Source organism: Equus quagga, chromosome 17 (genome assembly GCF_021613505.1).
Source record: "Equus quagga isolate Etosha38 chromosome 17, UCLA_HA_Equagga_1.0, whole genome shotgun sequence".
In the NCBI taxonomy this organism is placed as follows: Eukaryota; Metazoa; Chordata; class Mammalia; order Perissodactyla; family Equidae; genus Equus; species Equus quagga.
The window spans coordinates 33,221,983-33,240,125 of NC_060283.1; the positions used below are offsets into that span (position 1 = coordinate 33,221,983).

General features: G+C 62.6%; 2 protein-coding genes across 7 annotated transcripts in view; one reads left to right on the forward strand and one right to left on the reverse strand.

The window, feature by feature from the left end:
- The window catches only part of ANKMY1 (ankyrin repeat and MYND domain containing 1), a 53,924-nt gene extending 47,873 nt beyond the window's left edge, over window positions 1-6,051 (forward strand). For all 6 annotated transcript variants that reach the window (XM_046643872.1, XM_046643874.1, XM_046643875.1 and 3 more), the window contains one exon: window positions 4,964-6,051. In XM_046643872.1, coding sequence (XP_046499828.1) covers window positions 4,964-5,097 — 134 coding nt within the window. In that variant the 3' untranslated portion in view covers window positions 5,098-6,051. The remainder of the gene's footprint in view (window positions 1-4,963) is intronic.
- A 73-nt stretch (window positions 6,052-6,124) lies between these two features.
- Window positions 6,125-18,143, reverse strand: part of GPC1 (glypican 1) — a 30,939-nt gene continuing 18,920 nt past the window's right edge. The window contains exons 2-9 of the mRNA XM_046643879.1: window positions 14,924-15,082; window positions 11,375-11,766; window positions 10,495-10,660; window positions 9,497-9,627; window positions 9,291-9,410; window positions 9,062-9,195; window positions 8,513-8,688; window positions 6,125-8,176 (exon numbers count right to left, since the gene is read on the reverse strand). Coding sequence (XP_046499835.1) covers window positions 7,944-8,176; window positions 8,513-8,688; window positions 9,062-9,195; window positions 9,291-9,410; window positions 9,497-9,627; window positions 10,495-10,660; window positions 11,375-11,766; window positions 14,924-15,082 — 1,511 coding nt within the window. The 3' untranslated portion in view covers window positions 6,125-7,943. The remainder of the gene's footprint in view (window positions 8,177-8,512; window positions 8,689-9,061; window positions 9,196-9,290; window positions 9,411-9,496; window positions 9,628-10,494; window positions 10,661-11,374; window positions 11,767-14,923; window positions 15,083-18,143) is intronic.

Sequence of the window (18,143 nt, forward strand, 5' to 3'; positions counted from 1 at the left end):
TATGACGTTATGGTCGCGTTTGATAGTTTCCTTTATGTAGGAGTCACCCCGACCACTCTCACATTCACACCTCACATCCAACCCTTCAGGACGTCTGCTCAGCTCTGCCCAATCTGGTGGCTTCCAGAACCTCCTGCCCCTGCCACCCCTACCCTCCTCTCCGTCCCTGAGGTCACCTGGGCTCTGGTGCGGCCAGAGGCCAGCCCACGCTGCTCCTCCGTCCACTTGCTGGACCTTCCATCGAGGTCCTTGCAGCTCCAGCCCTGCTGCCTCCCCGCACCCATCGCTCACTGCCCCTTATGCCCTGCTCCAGCCAGGCTGGCCCCTCCTGTGTGGGCTCCACCCCTCTCATGGGGATCTGGCCTCACTGGGACTGTCCGTCACCTGCTGGAGGCTGGCAAGGGGTGAATGTGCTTAAGTTGCTGAGGGGTGGAGTGTTCAGGGCTGCTGTGCTTGGGGGCCACCGGGAGCTGGGCAGTTGAGACGATGAGCCAGATGGGAGTGAGGTCAGAGGGGATGGGGGTGCAGGGCCTGAGACTCATGAGGATCTAGACTCCCCCGGAAGGAAGGAGAAGGCCCCTGAGGGCCTGGCACTGATTCCCTCTGGGACCCTGCTGAGTGTCAGAGGTGTGAGGGCAGGAGTGGCCACCAGCCAGGCAGTGGGCCCAGGGCAGGACTGTGTGTGGGTCACACCCCAGCAGTAGGTGGCAGCAAATTGTGATTCCGGATATCCTCCGAAGGTCAAGTGAGATAAGGAGGGGTCAAAGGTGATGGGGTTAAGGTTTGATGGGAGGTGCTGGAAGGATTGGGGGTACAGAGGAGAGCATGGTGGTGCAGGGGTCAGAGTTCAGTGTAGAAATGCTGGGTGTCTGGTGGGCACCCGCGGGGGGTGGGGCCACAGAGAATGTGCACGTTGACTCAGGGAAGATGTCTGTGATGGATGGCCACTGGAGCCAGGAGACTGCATGAGGTGTGGAGGCATCCTAAGAAGTTGGGAGAAGAGGGGACCGCCCACTGAGCCAGGAAGCGGAGGCCGGGGGCACGTGGTTTTCTCCCGCCCCTTCAGCTGTGGAGGGTGTGTGTATCTGTGCGTGTTGTGTAGAGGGGGCAAATTGCCGAGTAGGTGGAGGGCGGGTTCAACTCGAGGTGGCTTAGCCGGCAGGCTGTTGAGGGGTTGGTTTGCTGAGGGTCCTAGGCCAGCCCACCCACCTTCCTCCCCCTGATGCCTGCTCGCCCTCTGGCTCATGAATGTGCCCAGATGGCCACTTGGCTCACCGGGTCCCCTGTGGCCCTCGCTCCCATCTTCCTACCCCTCCAGGCTCCTCTTGGCCACCCACCTGGACTCTCGGGGTCCTCTCTGGGGCTGGGAAAGACGTGCCCTGCCACCTGCTCAGCCCCACGGGGCCCATACCAGGGGCAGTGGAGGTGGGGCGGGTGGAAGGCAGGACGACACAGCTGTGGGGTGTCCAGGGTGACCACACAGGCGACTTCAGAGCGAGTGTGGGAGCCCTGGACTGCAGGAAGAGACGCAGGTCAGGGGACAGTGGGAGAAGGACCACAGTAAGGGTGTGGGAGCTGGAGGTGCGGGCCGAGGGGCCAGCATGCAGGACAGTGGGCCAGTAGTGTCCGCAGTGGATGTGTTCCAGAGGAGGTGAGGTCCAGGAGGTGGAGCGAGAGGAGGTGTAGAGTGGTCCATTGATCCCACTTACAGCAGTCTGGAAGCCAGCCCCCACGCCCCACCCCCACACCTGTACCGGGGCTCTCGGGAGAACGGGCAGCTGCCCTGAGGGGTAGCCAGGCCAGGTCAGGGGAGCCTTGGGAAGAGAGGCCCAGGAAGCTGGGAATAGAGGGGTGCAGGGGAGCCCGAGAGGGGCACAGCCAGGGAGGAGCCACCGGATGGGAGAGGCCTTGGGCTTGGAGTGTTGGTGTTGGAGACAAAGGGCCTGGAATTTGCTGGTGTCGGGGTTCCGCCCAGAAGCCAGCCTTCTGCTGTGCTCTCTGGAGAGATGGGCGGTGGGGGTGGCCAGGGTGGTCTCAGGAAGGACGCAGAAAATGAAGGGCCAGGAGCTGTGGGTTTCCTTCCAGCCACAGCAGGGACAGAGCAGAGCCCCCAGGTCGCCCTCAGTGCCTGGGGAGCTGGCACCTGGCCCTCCTGCCTTCCTGCCCGAACCTTCCTCTGGCCTTGTCTACAGACTGGCTGTGAGCGTGCACCGGCCAAAGTCCCGGCTCAGCTTTGTCTGCGGTTTGTGTTCTTGTTTCTGAAGAGACTGTCCCCCACCATATGAGCCTCAAGGCCCTACAAAACCTGGATCCGACCTGGTGCAAGATTGCAGGTTTTTAAAAAATCAATAAAAAAGTAAAAGGAACCCTGGGATGGGACAGGCCCATGAGTGGAGCTCATCGGATGCCTGGTTTTTAAAGAACTGGACCACTGCCTATCCCGTTTTGTGGTTTTGTGCATTTGTGTCTCCCTCCGCCACCTAGACCTTTCCGTTGTGAGGCTGGACCCTGCAGGATCCTTTTGAAGGTCTCTTTTGGCATTTCCTCAGTAGCAAAGCGAAGCCAAGCGTTTTCTCATACATTTATTTACTGGCCATTTGGAGTGCCTCGTCTGTGAATCCCCTTGTGTGTGCGTCATCTTTGTCCATTTTTTCTATTGATTTGCCTTCTTTATTGAGAGCAGGAGCTTCTCATGAATTCTGTGGCCTGCATTTCACGGTGTCTGTGGTCTCTCTCATGCAGGTTGCAATGTTGATGCGGCCACGGTTGTCCATCTTGTCCTCTACGGCTGGTGGCTCTGTGTCGACATGCCACACCCTCACGTAGTCCACGTTCTGTTGTCTTCTGTTTTGAAGCATCGCTTTCCACATTTTGGTCCTTAATCCATCCAAAATATAATTTTTATTGATAGTAAGAAGCTGGGATCCTGTTTTCTCTCTCTCATGTGGACAGCCAGCAGGCCAGCACCATTTATTTGATGGTCTCTTCTCCCCGACCCTCGCAGCCACCCCTCTACTCTCATCCCTATAGATTCGGCTTTTCTAGAATGTCATCCACATGGTGTCAGCCAGCGTGGCCTTCTGTAGCCCGGGGGCTGCGCTCAGGCTGCCAACTTGTGGATGGGGTGCAGTGGGCTTCCATCTCTATGGGGCTGTCTTAGTTCCACCTCCTGCCTCACTGGGTCCAAGATCTGCTCTCCCCACGTGGTTCTTTCAGCCCTGCCCCTGCCTGCAGACTGGGGCTCCCGCAACCTGTGTCCTGTGGGTGCCCTGCCTCAGCTCTGCTTAGTGCTTTTTCCAATCTTTTTCTTTTGTTTGTTAAAAACAAACTTGTTCTTACCTTACAGTTTCCATCTCTCTTGTCCTCTCTGATGCTCCACAATGCTCATTTCATAGACTATTTTGGTTTGCCCTAACGTCTACCATTCGGGGGTGCCGGCTCTGGGTGGTGGGTGCTTTTCGGCCTGTTGTAATTTCCGCTTAAGCTCCCATCACCCGGGACTTGACACTCTCCCTCTCCTTGAGGGCATCACGTTCGGCCTCATGGTGGGTGAGCCCTCTGGATGCTTCCCCATCTGCTCCTGTCTGTGGGCAATGGAGGCCCCACGGGACTCAATGCTCATAGAAGACGTCGTTTCTGCGCAGAGTCCTGGCGGCAAAGCGGTCTTGGCCTCCCCTTCCGGCAGGGAGAGCTTTTTGTTCCAGTGTCCGGGCCACACAGGATGTCAGCTCCAGCTCCCTGCCGTATGCCTGTCTGCTCACCTGTGACACCCTTGGGGGCTTTTTTGCATCTGACACTCTCCCCCCGCCCCTCCGGCCCAAGTCACTGCGGCCTCACAGGACTTTTTCGTGCCTGGGACCTGGCTCTCCTGTGACCTCCGATAGCTGGTGATTTTGTCCAGCATTTCGACATGTCTGCAGGCAAGGGGGACCTTTCGGCTGAGTCCACTGTGTTGCTGTGACCTCTTCAAACTAGACATTTCCTGATGTTTTCTGTCGTTTGTTGTCACTTTAACGCGAACACAGTCGGTCTGATTCTGCAGGTGGATGGTGCTGCGTTATTTTGAGATCTCCGATGAGTTTCTTGCTGGCTTGTTCTCTGCTCTCCCAGGTCGGGGTTCGAAACGGGTTTGTGCTAGAATCTGTGAAGGTTGCTGTTCATATCTTCCGGCCACATGGAGGAAGGAGGGAAATGCTTAGATGGACCGAGGTTTCACCTTGGGGAGTGGGGGTCCCGTCGGGGAGGGGTCCCTGCTTTGCAGAGGCAGGGCGGGCCTGCTGGGGTGTCCCGGGATCCTGTCCGTGTGCCCCATCACCTCCCCTAGACTCTGCCTCCATCTTTGATGGCTTTGAGGCGTGACTTGCCACCTGTCCTCAGTTCCCAGCAGGGACATAAACACCCAGGTTCCAATCCGTTATTCACTTGGGATTTAGGATTGGGAGAATCAGTTCTCCATTAGTCAGTTCTCCATCTTGAACCTGAGCTAGTGCTTTGACTATAAACATCATTTCTAGACAGAGAGGTTGTCTCCAGGTAAAGGAATGCTCAGTGTCACCTGGAGGGGAGCAGAGCGTGCATTCCTGTATGTGTGCGCACACGTGCATACGCGTGTGTGTGCACATGCATATGTGTGCACTGCAGACACCCATGCTGGCCTGCCTGGGCCGCCCATAGGAGGCTCCCCTGGAGCTGGCTGCTCTCTGGTCCTCAGTGTGGGTTGGCCAGGACATCTGTGGCTTCCTGGATTCCCGTGAGGAATGAAGGGGGACTGACAACCAGGAAGGGGCCTCTCCCTGACCAGCAGCTGTACCTGGGCAGGCAGGGCTTGGGGGCTCAGGTGGTTCAAGGCCTGGCCCAGGGGAGGCGGGGTGGCCAGCCGAGGGGGGCCCCTTCCCACCTGCTCCCAGCCCATCAGCTGTCCTGTCCTGACACCACCTCACCTGTGCTCTCTTTTCCCCAACAGGGAAAGAACATTTGTCTCTAAAAAAGAACTTGCAGAAGCCCTTGAAGCATCAGGGCAAGGCAAGGCGCCAGAGACCGGAGACGCAGAAGCTGCCACTGGGGCCACACTACTTCTATTCCGCCTACAACAAGTAATGAGTGTCTGGCCACCCACCTGACCCCACAGGGCTCTGCGAGCCCCAAGGCTGCCTCCTGGCCTGCCCCACACTCATCTCCCAGGAGGTGGCACCAGGGCCACCCTGGGACTCGCAGAAGGGCAGGCAGGCGGGTGAACACATAGTCGCTGCCCTGTAGGCATCCGGGGAGGCCCGTGCTGTACCCTGGGGCCCCTCAGGAGCTGCGACCTCTCCGTGGAGCCGTGTTCTCTCTCCCAGGGTGTGCTGCCTGGCCCCCTGTCCTGGGGGAACCCTGCTCCTCACACTCAGGGGACCTGGGGTCCCAGCCACTGGGGCCTCAGCATTCCAGGGCCCAGGGGGACAGAGGCTGTGTTGAATGTTTGCCGGGAAGACTGGCACAGGCTGTGATGCTCAAATAAAGTGACTCTTCAGCGGATCACGCATCTGTGTCGGCCTCTAGCCTCTGACCAAGGAGCTGGGTGCCAGGGTGCTGTACATAGGGGTGATGCCTTGAGGCCAGTGTGGGGCACCCCTGGGGGGCTGGCAGCTTTCCCCCAAAGATTATGAAGGACTCTGCTTGGGGAGGCATGGTGGCTGGGGCAGGGGTCCCCAATCTGGTGAGAGGCGCCAGACACGGCAGGGTTCTGTGGCACTAGGGACAGAGCAGACCATCAGGACGTCCTGCCAGGTTTAGCCTCGGGACAATGCTGGCCCCCACACACTGGCCTCCTGGACACCTCTGAGGTTACTTGGCAGGAACTGGAACTGCCCGGGGAGTTGGAAGACTCGTGTCCAGAGCAGCAAAGGGGTGGACGGCAGGCGGGCCTCTGCCTTCTCCCGGGTACCAGCGAGGCTGCCCGGGGTGGTACGGGGAGATGCAGACCGACCCAGCTCTCTGCGGCCTTGGGGGCATCCATACCACTGGGTGCAATCAGCATCCAAGCCCCTCCCAACCTCCCCACAGGCCCACAGTCACGCCATGCTGTGCACAGCCCGTGGCACACACTCGCAGCCAGGCTGTGCAGGGCGGGATCACAGCAGCCACATGAGGTCTCCAGCCTTTTATTCATACAAGGGCTCAAAGAACACACGTCTCCTGCTGACACCGTGTGGCAGAAGGACACAGCAGGCCTGGCCTATGCCTGGCCAGAGATGGTGGCAGGACCGTCCTTTCCAGGGAAGCGTGTAGGGCAGGCCAGAGCACAGGCCCCTTTGGGGCCGTCCCAGCATGGGGGTGGTCACTGCCCCAGAGCTCGAGAGTCCAGCTGGCCCCTGCCCCGGTGCTAGCAGGTTATTATGGGGTGGGCGTGCCTGTGGGCCTGGGCTGCCTGGTGGAGCTGTGGACCCTGGACTCAACACGTCCAAGGACTGAGCCAGGGGCCCTGGCCAGCGGTCAGAGGCCTCAGCAACCCGGCGAGAAGCAAAGCAGTGCTAAGTGGCCTTCTCAGGGCCCCAGTGCCGTTCAGAACTGCTGTTCCTGCCTCAGCGGCATCACCCAGCCCCTCCAGGACCACCATCCCCCTCCCTGCCTGAGCCCCTGTGGCAGGGTGCCAGCCCCCTCCCCAGGGCCTGCAGCAGCTGGGGCCCAGGATCAGGGAGGCCCCAGGCCTGGGGGAGGGGCCTCGCCAGCCTGAGTAAGCAGGTGCACACCCAGATCCTGGGGCCGTGGAAGGTGGCCCGGGTCCTTTGAAAGCAATTTGGGAGGAGCTGAGGCAGCAGCTCTCGGTGAACGAGGAGGAGAAGCGTTTGTAAATGGATACTTGTCTGGAAAAGCCCTTGACTGTCGAAGCTTCCCCAGACCCCTGCAGCTGGTGGGGTCAGGGAAGGGACCCAGGTGTCCCTCCGGCCTGCAGTGCCAGGTCTCGCTGGCCCTGAGCTGAAGTTTCACCAGACACCTAGCATCTCAGTGGCCAGGGGAAGGCTGTGGGTCACCTCCAGCCCTGGTCTGTCACCCTGAGCTGGAACCTGGCCCTGGGTCTGGGTGGGGATGGGGGGGGGGCACAGGACAGTGGCCAGGCTGCCCCTCCACACAGCCAGAGGTCCTTGTGCAGGCCGTGGAGCCTGCAAGGCCTGCTGTGTGAGCCCCCTGTGTGAAGGGGATGCCCACATCTGTGGAGGCTCCAGGCCTGCCCTCCTGGCGATGGCCAGAGCCCAGAGGCAGCGTGGCTGTGCCGGCTGTGGCTCACCCATGCGTCCTCGGACTCGCTGGTCTTTGGCGAGGACGCCGTCTGGACAGTGCCTTGTCAGGGCCATCCTCACTAGACAGGCTCTCACCCTGACGTTCGGGGCTCTAGGGGGGCCACGCTGAGTCTGAAGGATTCATGCATAATCTCAGAGGCCCCGCCAGACCCTGGACAGCAGAAACCCTGAGCCCTCGCAAGGATTCTCGGGCGCTGAGGGGTGGGCCTCGCTCTCTGACGCCTGTAGCCCCGAGTTCGCAGCCAGAGGAGGCAGGAGAGGAAGGCACAGGCTCGCTTGCACTCTCCAGCAGACCCTGCCTGGGGTCGCCTCCTCGCAGGCCTCGGCACTGCTGCCCGGTGCAGAGAGCTGGCGGGAAAGGCTGACAGGCAGGAGGGAGGCAGCCACCGGCATCCCCGAGGTCCCTGAAATACATGGCTTTTGGGGACAATTTTCCTGGCTGACCTGAGGGCCTCATACAAAATTAAAAGCCAGGACGGCCAGCAAAGCCAGGCCTGGGGGGGCCAGCACCACTCGCCCCGCCCCCAGGGCAGTCCCAGAGCCGCAGTCCCTCCACGTCCCTCCCTGTCCTGCCTCAGGACCTCCAGGACGAAGGGAATTAAATATTGTCTGTTCTGCATTTTGGCAAAGTCAGTCCTTGGCCGCCGTCCCTGGGGCTGGGGGCAGTTACCGCCACCGGGGCCTGGCCGCTGAGAGGACCAGGGTGAGGAGGAGGAGCAGGAGGGACGGGCGGGGCTGGGGGCAGCTGGCGGCCGAGGACTTCTGGCCCTCCCGCTCAGACAGCCCAGGGAGGGCGTGGGTCAGCGTCGTCCGTGAGCTGGAACTCTTCTTGTTGACCCTCCGGCCGCAGACGTCGTCCGGGCAGCCACCACCGCTGCCTGAGCCACTGCCATCGTCGCCTGGGGAGGAGAAGAGGCTCCAGCCCCACCGGCTCTGGGGACCCCAAGTGCAGCATCCCACCGTGTGGGCCCCCCCCACGCCAAGCGACACCAGCTCCACCCTGACCCCCAGGCGGCTGGCACTCCCTGGGTCTGCCAAGGCTGAGTGGACATCCTGGCCAGGCCTCAACTGGGCTTGGGGACATGGAAGGAGAGGTGGGCATGAGGCCCAGGGGCTGGGAGGCCCCCCTGCGCCCTTCTGCAGCTGGGTGGGGCTCTGTGGCACCCTGTGCTGAACCCATGGCTCTCAGCCCCCCGGGGGCCCCACCTCCCAGCCCCGGGAGGCCCGGCCCTCACTGGCGTCCTGGAAGTCCACGTCGTCTCCGTTGTAGGCACTGCGCAACTTATTGGTCATGATCTTCAGCTGCATGATCTGCTGGCGGATGGTCATGTCAGGCTTGGTGATGTCTACCTCCACCTCGGGGTTGTTGATCTGGTTGGCTAGGCCGTCACCCATCACCTCGGGGAGGTACCTGGGGGCCAAGAGGGCAGGCCCTGGGTCACCGTCCCGGTCCCTGCAACGGGGCACCACCCATGCATACCCTCCTGCTCCCTGCCTCCCGTCTGGGTGGTGGCAAGCCTTGAGACCCCCAGTGGCCATTAGGGGCCAAGAGGAGCCCACGCAGGCCCCACAGCAGCGAGCGTGGCCGCACTGAGCATGGTATGTGCTGCAGGGAGCTGGCACACGGTGAGGATTTGGCCCTTGTCCCAGCTTTCTGTGTCCTGCTGTGTCCCCCCTGTTGGGCATGGTCCTGTGCACATAGCACCCACTGCCACGGGCCAGACAAGGGGCCCAGCTGAGACTGTGCGGGAGGGACAGCCCGTGGGCAGCCAGGTGGCACCTACCGGCCCTTGGCCATCCCATTCCAGCAGCGGTCATCGCTGGCGGCACTCATGGCCATCTTCTCGCTGCACAGTGTCCCTGGGAGGCTGATCCAGAAGTCTTGGGCGTCACGGAGCTGGGTCTTGGCCTCGGAGACCTGCCGGGCAGCAGTGAGGCCATGGGGTGCCCCAGCCCAGCCTCCTTCCCCTCCCCCTGCCCACCCAGGGCCTGGCCGACTGAGGGGCCCCTCACCAGCTTCTCCAGGGTGCCTGTGGGCGGCTTCTCCTGCAGTGCCAGCTTGCCTCGGCGCCGCTTCTCCTCGGGCCCAGGGCCCTGGGGGTTCACTTTGGGGTTCCCACAACCCTGGATGACCTGGGGAGAGACGCAGGGGTCCTGGAGGGGCTGAGGCCATATCTGGGATGCACCCCCCAACAGCCACTGCGCCCTCCTGCCCGTACCTTGGCCGTGAGTGTGTCCTTATTGTCCTGGAGAGCGTTGATGGCCTCTGCCAACCACAAGTGCACACTGCCGATGACACTCTCTGCGCCCGACGGGCCCCAGAACTTGTCAGTGATGAGAACCATGGAGTCTGGTGCACACACACACAGATGTGAGTACACACGTGGAGGTGTGAGCACACACACGTAGGTATGAGCACACACACAGAGACATGGGCACACACATGAAGACATGAGCACACACGTGGAGACCTGAGTGCACACATATGCATGAGCACACACAAGTGTGAGCAAATACACGGAGGTATGAGCACACACACGGAGGACACTTTGTACGTATGCATGACGGCCCCCCTCGTATCAACAGATTTAAGCTCACACACGTGGACATGACTACGTGCTGGGCCACTGTGTCAGTTCACGTACACGTTAGCCTGTATGAGCTGATATGTATACATGTTGACTCACTCCAGGCCAGTACATGTGTGCTGTGTGTGGCATTGGCACACACGTGTGTGGAGCACATGTAAGCTTACATGTGTTGGCAGAGACGTTTGGCCCACCACATGCATGTTAGCTCACACATGTTGGCTTGCATCCTGCCATCACATATACACGTTAGCATGTGTTTTGGCATATGTGTGGGCCCACTATGTCAACATGTGTTAGTACTTACATACATTGCCATATAGGCATGCTGACCTCATGTCAGTGCCAGCATCACTCATGCATGTGTTGGCCCACCATGTGTCACACATGTGTTGACAAAGTTTGCATGTTGGGGCACTTGCTCAGTGAGGAAGGATAATGAACCATGACCCCATAGGGCTCCCTCCCAGGCAGCTGCCCAAGTCACCTTCCATTAGGGACATTCAGAAGGAATTCTTGTCCCTTGACCCTGGGACTGCCTGCCCCCCAGGCTCCAGAGGACAGGCCCAGCTTTGCCCTCTCCTGCAGGGCCCGGACCGCTCTGACACGTGGGGGTAGTGAGGGCTCACCCAGAAGGTTCCTCCACTCGGCATCCAGGTCAGCCTGGTTGGCCAGGCAGCCCTTAAGCACGTTGCGGCAGTAGTCCGGGCAGGGCCGGGCGCCGGGGACCCCCAGGCAGTGTGCACAGTAGACCAGCTTCATGACAGCCCGTGAGCACTCCGGACCCAGGGGCACCTGGGGAAGCCAAGGCAGCCTGAGTCCGACCTCACGGCTGGGTGGGCCCAGCGCCCCAAGGACCCTGGAGTGGGGGGTTCTGCACGCAAGGTGGGAGACCTCAGTTCTGCCCCAGCCACAGTGGGACCTCAACCTGGCCCTGGCCCTTCTTGGGGCCCGTCTCTTCTCAGATGACCACGTGGGCCTGCCTGCCGTGGGGGCGCTCATCCTAATAATTGCTGCCGTCCCAGTGCCATGGCTCCCTGGAGCACTGCCATCACTAACCCGCCCAGGGGTGCATGAAGGTGCCCGCCTGCAGTGCAGATGAGGGATTGAGGCTCAGGGCTGGGGGCACGACCTTTGAAGGACCCCAGCTGGAGGGCAGGTGCTCACAACGAGGGCTGTGCAGGTCTGAGGCTGACGCCCTCCCACACCCATCACCCAGTGGGCCTGCGAGGCCTTGGGCCCCAGCCCATGCCAGCCATGGCTCTCTCGTCTCCCATCCGCCTGATCCCTATAGCCGGCTCAGTATCCAGCCCCAGGCCCCTCTCCCTTCCATTCCTGCCTGGGACCCAACCTGGCCCTGAGGGTGGGACTGAACAGTGGGTGGCGCTCACGTCCGCAGAGGTGCTGTCTGCAGGCCCCAGGGTCAGGAGGCGCAGGGGCACAGGGGAACGGGGCGGGGGTTTGAAGCAGTGGGGGCAGGCGGGGGGTCTTGAGGAGTTCTGTGCGCACCTGGGCCACCTTCCGGACCACGTCGCTGGCCACGCCCAGGCCCTGCACGAAGGAGCGCGCTGCCACGAAGGCGCGGGTTGCCCGCAGGCGCAGCTCACGGGGGGCCTCCCCGAAGGGCCGCAGCGCCTCGGCCTGCTTGCCCAGGCAGTCCAGGTATTCGTCAGGCAGCAGGAGCTGCGGGTGCAGCTGCCGGAAGAGGCGCTCGAGCAGGCGGGCCCAGAACTCGGCCAGCGTCTCCTCCAGGTGCAGGTTGGCCCCGCGGTAGTAGCGGCGCAGCTCCGTGTACAGGTCCCGGAAGGCCTTGGCGCTCTGCATGTACAGCTCCCCGAAGGTGCCGGGGAAGGCCTCCTGCAGCGCCCGCTCCGAGTCGTTCAGCAGGCGCTGGAAGTGATCTGGGCACGAGGAGGCAGGCATGAGGCCTTCCAGGGGCCTCCTGCCCTCCTGCCCACCACCCACATGCTGTGGCAGCTGGACCAGAATTCAGGGCACTCTTCCCGGGATACCCGATGCTCTGAGAGAATATGCTCGTGTGGTCATCAAAGCCCTGACCCCAGGCTGCAGAGGCTGGACAGGCCCTGGGTGCCCCCAGAAGGCTCCGGAGACCTCCCTTCCTGGCCTGGGGTGCAGAGGGTTGGGTGGAGGTCCCCTCCCGGGTCTCTAGGTCTCCAAGTGGGACTCCAGTTGACATTTCTGAGCTGGGCCTTGGGCAGCGGACAGACACACGATGTCTCAGTGACCCACTGGGGTCACCAGGGGAGGGGCCTCTGTGGGTGGGGCAGAGGGTGTCATCCGAGTCGATGGGTGGGACCCACTGCAGGAGACGGGTCCTGCGTGTGCCTCGCCTGCTCTCCCTCCCAGCTACTCTCCTTTCTTCCCTCCACCTCCCCCGCCCGTCCTGTTGCCCAGCTGGCCCTTCTGCTCCATGGGGTCTCTGCAACCATCCACTCTCCACGCCAGCCATCTCTGAGGCTCTCCTGGGCTTCTGCCTCTTCCTTCCTGCCCTGTCCTCCCCACGTCTGGCTCTCCCTGTCCGCCTGTCTCCCTTGGATGCTTTCCTTCTGGTTCAAGCGGCCCCAGCTCTTATCACGCTCTCTGGAAGCCGCTCTGTCTGAGGGCCCAGCGGGGAGACCTTTTGCCGCCCTTGGGACGTGACCAGAGCTTCAGACGGCAGGTGGAGGCTTTCCCGGGGTCAGGGTGTAAGCACGCACCTCAGACCTCCATGGCTGGGGAAAATGCCCTGTACTCTGTGTGTCTGGCATGTGCCCCAAATAGCACTCACCCCCTTGGCAATGAGACATCAGGATCCATGACCGCAGAGACCATCCACTCAGACTCGACCCAAGAACTGTGGCTACCCTCCCTACAGAGGCCCCGGGACCCTGGGCAGCCAGGGGTTTTCAAGCCCAAACTTCGGTGTCCCAGGGACACAGGGCCATGTTGGCTTTGCTCTGGGCCTGGTGGACATCAGGCCTGAGATCCTCGAACCAGCCCCCACTCCCACCCACCCAAGGCCTCAGGCTGCAGGGCTGGCTGGGGCAGGAGACCCCTCTGTAGCTGGGCTGCCGGCCCCCAAGTGGGAGCTGGACAGCCCCTGGGCCTGGCTGGGGGACTGTGGGAAGGGATGGACAGTCCAGGTTCCCATCCCAGCTCCCTCTGTGGGGTTCTGGCTCCTGGCAACCCCCTACCCTAGTCTCTCTCCCTAAATGGGCAGTTTGTCGTTCAATCATTAGCCCCGCTACACACCGGGGATCCTGGACCCACACACCCATGCGCAGCCCCATCTCCTGACCGGGGTCCTGCTCTGAACCAGGCCCGAGGCAGCTGTCCCCGAAGGCTAGGAGAGGTGGGTGTGGTGGGGCTGGTGAGAGAGCTTAGGGCCCCGTGTCCTTGAACACAGCCACCTGTGGCCCTGCCAGACTCACTTCCCAGGGGCACTGCAGTCCAAGGCTGCTGCTGGTGGCCCAGGCGAGGGCCGCTCTTGAGGCACAAGGGGGCCAGAACCAGGCATGACGGTGCGGGTGGGGGTGGGAGGTGGCATGCAGAGAGGGAGGTGGAGGAGAGAGATGAGGTGTCCCTTCTAACAGAAATTCTGGTCCCAAATGGGTGTCTGTGTTTGCGCGCCAGACAAGACGGCATAAGTATCAGAAGGCCAGAGCCTTCTGGAGGGCAGTGGAGGGGCTGCAGGGCACAGAGCCTGGGATGGGGTTCAGAGTGTGGGGGACACAGAACCCAGCACAGCAAGGAGGATGATGGCAGAAGGGAGCAGGAGAGAGATGACGGGTCAGGCTGTGGGTGGCATGAGGAGAGGGACTGATGCATGCAGACGGGACACCAGGAGTGCCAACAGGGAGCAAGGGGGGATCCAGGGCTACAGGTCTCAGTGACCTCAGGGACACCCTGGGACGCAGGGGAGTAGACGCAGGGTCCCCTCCCACAGACAGGCCCAGGAGCACTGGGTGTGAGGTGGCACTGAAAGGGGCCGCCCACATCACACCCACCCCTCCCTGGGCAGCCAGGGAAGGCTTGCTCCAAGTGTCATCATCAGAGGCACAAAGATGCCAGCTGACCCAACAGGGACCCAGTAGGCGCCAATGAGCTGAGGCCAATTAAAGCTGGCCAGGCCAGCAGCCATGTGGAAATGACCTCGGGCTCCCCGGCCTGTCCTCCGCGGCAGGGGCCACCCCTCCCTGGGAGCCTGTGAGGCCAGCTGCTGTGGGCGGGAGTCCAGGGACTGAGATCAACGGGCCTCCAATGGAAGCCACCACGGGTGTTTGCAAGCTGGGCCTCAAGGTCACGCCAGGGCTGCCCGTCGGCCTCACGTGCCCACTCTCCCTCTTCTCTCTGTTCAGGCTCGCTGCCCCAGCCCGCCAGCTCCACCCTGCACCTTCTCCCTCCACTGAGACCTTGGGCTTCGATCTCAGCTCAGAGGTCCCTTCCTGGGGGATCCCCCAGCACCCACGCTGGCCTCTTCGAGGTGCCCGCTGTCATACATCACCCCACCATTCCTTGTTACGGCCGGCTGCTCTCTGCCCAGATCTGACCACGTGAGACCTGGTAAGGGCTGGGGATGACTCAAACAGCGCAGCCGCACTCTCCTCGTGTCCCCCCAGGGCAGGCCTAGCTCTCTGCAGCCCCATCACCCCTGATCTCAGACCTCACCCTGAGCTCCCTGGATCCAGGCCACCTGGTGGCCAGAGCAAGGCCGGTCCCTGGCAGGTGCTTGGGAGAGCTCTGTGCGTGACAAGGAGCCACCTTGAGAGCAGAGGATCCCCTCTGAGGGCCTGATAGAAGGGACGGGCCCTCTCTCTCCAAAAGTGCACACCATGCAGTGGACGCAGAGGCCTGCAGACAACTCCGGGGCTCACGAAACCCCTGCTCAGGCCCCTATCCGTGGGCAGCCTTCTGCAACCGTGACACCCCCAAACCTCAGCCCCCAGCCCCCAAGTGCTAACGCACTACCCTGACCCCACCACGGGGAAAGGGCCCTGTGCACCTAGCTCCCCACAGTGGCAGTGTCCTGCGGTCCCCGTGCTCCAGCGGCCCACTCACCGTCAAAGCCCCGCAGCTGGGTGGCGAGCATGGCCTGCAGGGCGCGGCCACTGTCCAGGAGGGCGGTCTCCAGCTCAGCGCGGCTCCGGTTGGCCAGGTTCTCCTCCATCTCGCTGGTGCAGCAGGTGTAGCCCTGGGGGCAGATCCGCAGATGCTCGCCTGTGGGGAGGGGCCGGCGTGAGGGAGAGGAGGGGGCAGGGCAGGCAGGTGTGGGGACTGCAACAACTGGGCTCTGAGGGGTCTCCTGGGCAGAGTGGGTGTGGATGGCAGATGCAGGAGGGGACACAGCTCTGGCGCAGGGCCTGGGGGGTACGCCAGCACGGGACGCAGGAGCAGGGCTTCCTCTGCAGGCCCCGCCCTCTGGGCCGCCTGGGGCAAGGCCTGTTGAGGGGTGGTGGGGGCTGGGTGTGAAGCAGAGGGCAGGTGGCTGAGCCCCAGTGCAGGGATGTCCTCTCCATTCAGCTCCGCCTAGCCCCCAGCCCCGCCCAGCTGCCACCAGGCACAGGGGGGCCATCCCAGAGGCTCCGGAGCAGCTCAGCTCTCAGCTGTACCCCAGCACAGAGAGGCCTCGGGGTCCTGTGTTCGGGTGGGGGTGGGCTGCCAGACTCCAGGCTCACTAGGGGAGGCCTGCCCGGTGCCCCGTGCCTGGGCCCAGGCTGAGCACGGGGAGGGAGGAAGGGATCCCCGAGGGGAAGGGCAGAGTCTCCTTCCTCGGCCCTAGCATGGGGGGCAAGCTCCCACTGAGGACACGTGCAGCCTGGAGACCAGTTCTGGGCTGGCAGAGGCTGTAGCCCCACAAGGGGCGGCCTACCCCGGTGGGGATGGGGTCGGGCCCAAGTTGGCTGGCGGGCCTGAGGCGAGCCCCGCCCCCATCTAGCAGGACAAACCCGTGGCCCCTTCAGGTGACGGTCCCTTCTCCACACCCTCAAAGCCCCCATCACACCTTGTGCCACAGCCTCAGTGTTGGCTCCCTGGGGACTGCTTATAGCCCTGAGCTAAGACATTCCCATCACCAGGTGAGGACATGCCCTGAGTCAACACAACCCTGCAGGCACACCATGCAGCCCATGGGGATGGTTGCCTCAGGGAGAGGAAAATCCACTCCTTTGAAACCGTGCTGGTCCCAGTTTTGTAACAACTGCATTTTGAGGTGGGCACTGTGATCCCACTTTATAGACCAGGAAACTGAGGCTCCCCGAGATCAGCTTTCCTGTCCAAGTCACACAGGGAGGGGCCGAGGGCTCAGGCGGCCTGACTGCAGGCCCCCACACCCACTGGGTCGTGGGTCACACCCCACCCCACCCCTCCTCCCAGCTCTCCCGGCGCACTCCCCACAGGCCGGAACTTCCTGCTTCTAAGCTGGAGGAGGGTCTCTCCTGGTGGGGGCCTGGGCTGGGCCCGGAGTAGGAGTGGAGGCAGGGGTCTGGCCTGGACAGGGGTTTTGTGGGGCTGGGGTAGAGGTGTCTGCTGGTGCGGCCAGCACAGCTGTGGGCGGGGGGTGGAGCAGCCTGGGCCTAGCTCTCTGGGTCCTGAGGCATCCTGAGGGGTGGGGGGCTCCGAGGTGACCTGGAGAGGACTCTGCAGCCCTGCACGAGCTGCCCCGGTGGGCAGTGGCTGGAGGATCAGGCAGCCTCTAGCAGAAGCGTTGGGGGGTAAATAAGACTAAGTAACGATGTCGAGGCTGGATGACCCCTGGAGAGCCTGTAGGGGTGGCCAGGTCAGACTAAGTTCGAGTGTGTTTCTCTCCTGCATCCCATGTGCACAACGCCCGGGGGAGCTGACACGGTGGATAGAATGGTGTCTGGGCTCCAGCGAGTCACACTGTGGGCCCCTCTGTGGCTCTGTGCCCCTCAACTTAACAGCGAGGAGACGGTGGCACTGCCGCAGGTGCAGTGAGAGGGGGCCGCTGCATACTTGGGTGGGACTGGAGGGAGGTGTCAGAGGGGCGTGGGAGAGCCCACTCAGAGGTAGAGGGTAAGGGGAGGTTGGGGGCGCAGAAAGGTGGGAGGGCAGAAGAAGGACAGCCCCTTCCTCCTTCCCACACAAACCTGCCCTGAGCGCCTCATTTGCCAAGTGCCCCCTGCTGACACCTCCCTCCTCCTGCCCGCTTGCCCCCTGCAGGGGCTGCATGTCTGGAGGACCACCACCCCCATTCCCAGGGCCTGGAAGTGATGCTAGCATGCTCATCTGATGGGGGCTATGGCCACCCACCTTGGGACAGGGCTGACCTTGGGGTGGATAGATCAGGGTGGCAAGACGACTTGTGTGCCCACCCCTTAGACAGCCCTGGCCTGTAGGGGTTCGCAAGTAAGGGGTCTGGGATCCAACCCCCTGGGGTAAGTGAGGCCAGGTGCAGGCCTTGTGGGAGCCAGCTGGGGTCGAAGGACAGAGCCTGGCTCCCCTGGGCCTGGTAGAGAGGAGGCACCCCCCATCCCGTCCCCCTTCCTTCTGGGGGTGTAGTTCACCTCCAGGCAGGGAGGGCTGGGACATGAGAACATCCCCAGCAACCATCCTTTGCTCTCAGCTGCCTTTACTGACGCTGTGTGGCCCCGGACCCTCGCGAGCAGACAGCAGGATACAGAGCAGGACCGAGGGTCCTCTCTCAGGGGTCCCAGGTGGCAGAGCAGGGCAGATATTGGACCCACCTCCTGGAGGGTGGAGGCCTCCGGGGGCTGTGCAGTGGGGCCGTGTGCACCCAACCAGGAGGAACCTGAGGCCCCCTATCCCATGCTGGCCAGAGGCCCACCCCGACCCCTGTGGGCCTCCCCTCCAGCTGCAGGGTCCAGAGAGCACCCTCAGCGGGGACCCTCACCTGCAGCTCAGGATCCCTAGCTGGTGGTACTGGGTAGGGGTGAGAGGGTAAGTTAGAGGGTGTGCCCTGGGGGAGGGAGAGGTGGCAGGTGCTAGCCTGGAGCTTCCAGGTGACACCCCTGGCTCAGCTCTGATGGGCATCCAGGCCAGGCCAGCTGGGTCAGGGGGCAGCAGGTGGGCAGACAGGAGGGTGCAGATCCCTGGGGCAGACAGAGCTCTTCAGGCATAGGCACCCATGGGCCACAGGGGCAGACAGCATCCCCAGCTGGCTGCCCTCCCTCCTGAACCCTCCTGGTCCCCTGGAGGACCAAGCCCCCCTCCTGAACCTCCCATTCACACAGACAGGAGAGAGAAACTGAGTTGACAGGGAGAGGAAAAGACAAAATACCAAGAGACACAAGGGGCTCCC